The following is a 2,951-nucleotide window of genomic DNA, read 5'->3' on the forward strand; positions in this document are numbered from 1 at the left end:
AGTATTGCCTTTGAATGGAATGAGGAGCAAGATTCAGCATTCAGGCAGTTAAAACAAGCCCTTCAAACATCACCTATACTAGGCCACTTCGATCAAGCTGCCTTCACTGAGCTCGACGGTCCAGCAACAAAGGACTGGGGGCCGTACTTGTGCAATCGCAGGACGGCGCTGAGCGAGTTATTGCGTATGCTAGCCAAACCCTTTCCAAGGCAGAGTGTAATTACTCCACAACGGAAAAGGAGTGCCTCGCTGTCACCTCGGCAACAACAAAGTTCCGACCATATCTGTACGGCCGCCATTTTCGTGTGGTCACCGACCACCACTCATTATGTTGGCTGGCCAACCTGAAGGATCCTGCGGGGCGGCTTGCTTGATGGAGCCTTCAGCTGCAAGAGTACGACATCAGTATTCTATATAAATCCGGCCGAAAGCATCATGACGCTGACTGCTCGTCTCGAGCCCCCCGGAGCCGGCGCCAGGAGACGATGATGACGCTGACAGCTTTACTGCGGTCTTAAACACGGCAGATATGGCGGTTCGACAAAGACATAATCCGCAGCTTGGCCAGCTTTTGTCGCATCTTGAAGGAAATGACGATGTGGTACCTCGTGTTTTCCTGTATGTCCTGCCCACATTTAAATTTCGGAACGGTGTCCTATACGAAAAGAACTTCGACAGCAGCCAGACATCGTGACTTCTTTTTGTGCCGGAAGATATGCGTAGTAGATCACGGAAGCTTGCCATGATGATCCTACAGCTGGTCACCTTGGTTACAGCCGAACACTTTCACGGATTCAGGAAAAGTATTACAGGCCCAAACTCACTAAGTATGTGCGTCAGTACACAATAACCTGTCGCGATTATCAACGGGGGAAAACGCTACCCACACGTCCGGCGGGCCTTCTTCAGCCAATCGAACCGCCGAGTGCCCCGTTCCACACAATCGGAAGGGATTTTCTTGGCCCATTTCCCACGTCCCAGTCCGACAACAATTGCATCATAATAGCGACAGACTACCTAATGCGCTATGCGGAGTCCCGCGCAGTTCCGTCTGCGACGGCGGCAGAGGCAGCCAAATTTTTCGTTGAGTGTATTGTCTTGCGGCATGGCGCACCGACAGTTTTTGCCACTGACCGGGGTACCGCATTTCTGGCACAACTTCTACAAAAGATCCTGCGTCTAAGCTGTACCAGCCACCGTCGAACTACTGCGCATTATCCTCAAACCAATGGGCTAATGGATAGGCTGAACAAGACGATGGCTGATATAATCGCCATGTACGTGGACGCCGACCATCAAAATTGGAACGAGGTGTTACCTTATGTTCCGTTTGCTTACAATACTGCAGTTCAGGAGACAACACGTATATCACCTTTCCAACTGGTGCATGGCAGAAAGCTCACTAGAATGCTCGATGCTATGCTGCCGCTCGAATCGCCTGACGGCGTCGCCGATGATGCTCGACTAGTATGCGAGCGCGCGGAGGAGGCTCGACAACTGGCACGACTCAACATACAGCACCAGCAACGAACCGACGCTTATCGCTACGACCTCCGGAGACGTGACGTTGATTTTCGACCTGGTTATAAGGTCTGGGTTTGGACACCGGCTCGCCGTCGAGGCCTTTCGGAAAACCTTATGAAGCGCTACTTTGGACCCTACACGGTTATTCGTCGCATCGGTGACCTCAACAACGAGGTGCTTCCCAGCGGAAGCCGACCATCGTCACGCCTTTCCTCACGCCCTTAAGTTGTTCATGTTGTACGGCTTAAGCCGTATTACGTGTGACCCTTGAGGAACCCTTCAATGTTTTCTCCGCTGCACTTTTATCAAGAAACAACACGTTTCGGACACTAACCGTGTTTTTGCGGGTGATTTTTGTTTTTGTTTAGTATCGAGACGATGCTTCTTTCAGAAAGGAGGCAGTGTAGCGCGCGAAGAAGAAGCGCGATAGCTTGGAAAAAGCCGACGCTGCTGCCGTGACTCACGCGCGTGCTGGTTCCGCTGCTGTTGTGCTGCACTGTGCCGTTGCCCTGTTGACCCGAGGTCTCTGCGGCCGTCGTGTCCCTGTGTGTCAAGACATGACAATATTTTACCTATGCGCGGTGTCTGGGAAACTGACGCAGCCCGCACAAAAACAGGCAGAATGCTGCAAGTTCGAGTAAACACATAGATATTGCGTTAATTCCCTGCGTATTTGTTATTTCTTTCCATGGGGCCGAATAAGAAATTAGCATCACATTGTTGTGCTAAGCAACACCAACCAGTCCCGAAGTTCCGCGCGACTGGTAGGTGTTGCTTATCATAAAACAGAACTGAAATGTAAGGCCGGTGACGGTGCCCCCCCCCCACCTTCTTGGTACTGTCCCGTCACACATTTCTCTATTCCTTTATTTTCTCCTTTGTCTTTTTTCTCTCGCTCATGCTGGCTACCGTTCAGTGTTTTCACAGAAGCAAAGTTCTGGGATATGAAACTGTTTTTCTCGAAGACTTCAGTCTAAGTTGAATAGTCATTCGCTTTCACACAGTCCTTATACATCTAGAAATCTAAATAGAAGGATAATTGTGCTCTTATTTATAAAAAACAAAACTTTCACTGGCATGCAGTTCTCTTACACGAGATTTTGTTTTTCTCGAGGGGCTGAGCTTAACTGCCTCATTTCGTTTTGTGTCCTATGAAGATTCATCTGGCTACCCAAATTGGCTCCATTACACAACTATGAAGATTGTACCTCATAGCGGTTGCAAAAACAAATCTGAAGATTTTGATCCAGCAATCCAGTTATGTGTATGGAACCCCTATTCCACCGACAGCTTTGTAAGTAGTTTTACAGCAAAGAAATCCAACTTATATTGATTTTCATGAGACAACTACGTGGCGCTAACTAAATGACAACCGAATGAAATTTCGGTTTCGACGCGTGATTCTTGCATGAGTAAAAGAAAAATAG

General features: G+C 48.9%; 1 protein-coding gene across 1 annotated transcript; it reads left to right on the forward strand.

Annotated features, from left to right (window-relative positions):
- The first annotated feature begins 1,236 nt into the window (after positions 1–1,236).
- Positions 1,237–1,749, forward strand: LOC146172961 (uncharacterized). The gene has a single exon (XM_084585093.1). The coding sequence runs from the start codon at positions 1,237–1,239 to the stop codon at positions 1,747–1,749; it is 513 nt and encodes a 170-aa protein (XP_084441219.1).
- The last annotated feature ends 1,202 nt before the right edge of the window (positions 1,750–2,951 follow it).

The sequence above is a fragment of the Amblyomma maculatum genome, chromosome 11 (genome assembly GCF_055883805.1).
Source record: "Amblyomma maculatum isolate TAMU_Amacu chromosome 11, ASM5588380v1, whole genome shotgun sequence".
Taxonomy (NCBI): Eukaryota; Metazoa; Arthropoda; class Arachnida; order Ixodida; family Ixodidae; genus Amblyomma; species Amblyomma maculatum.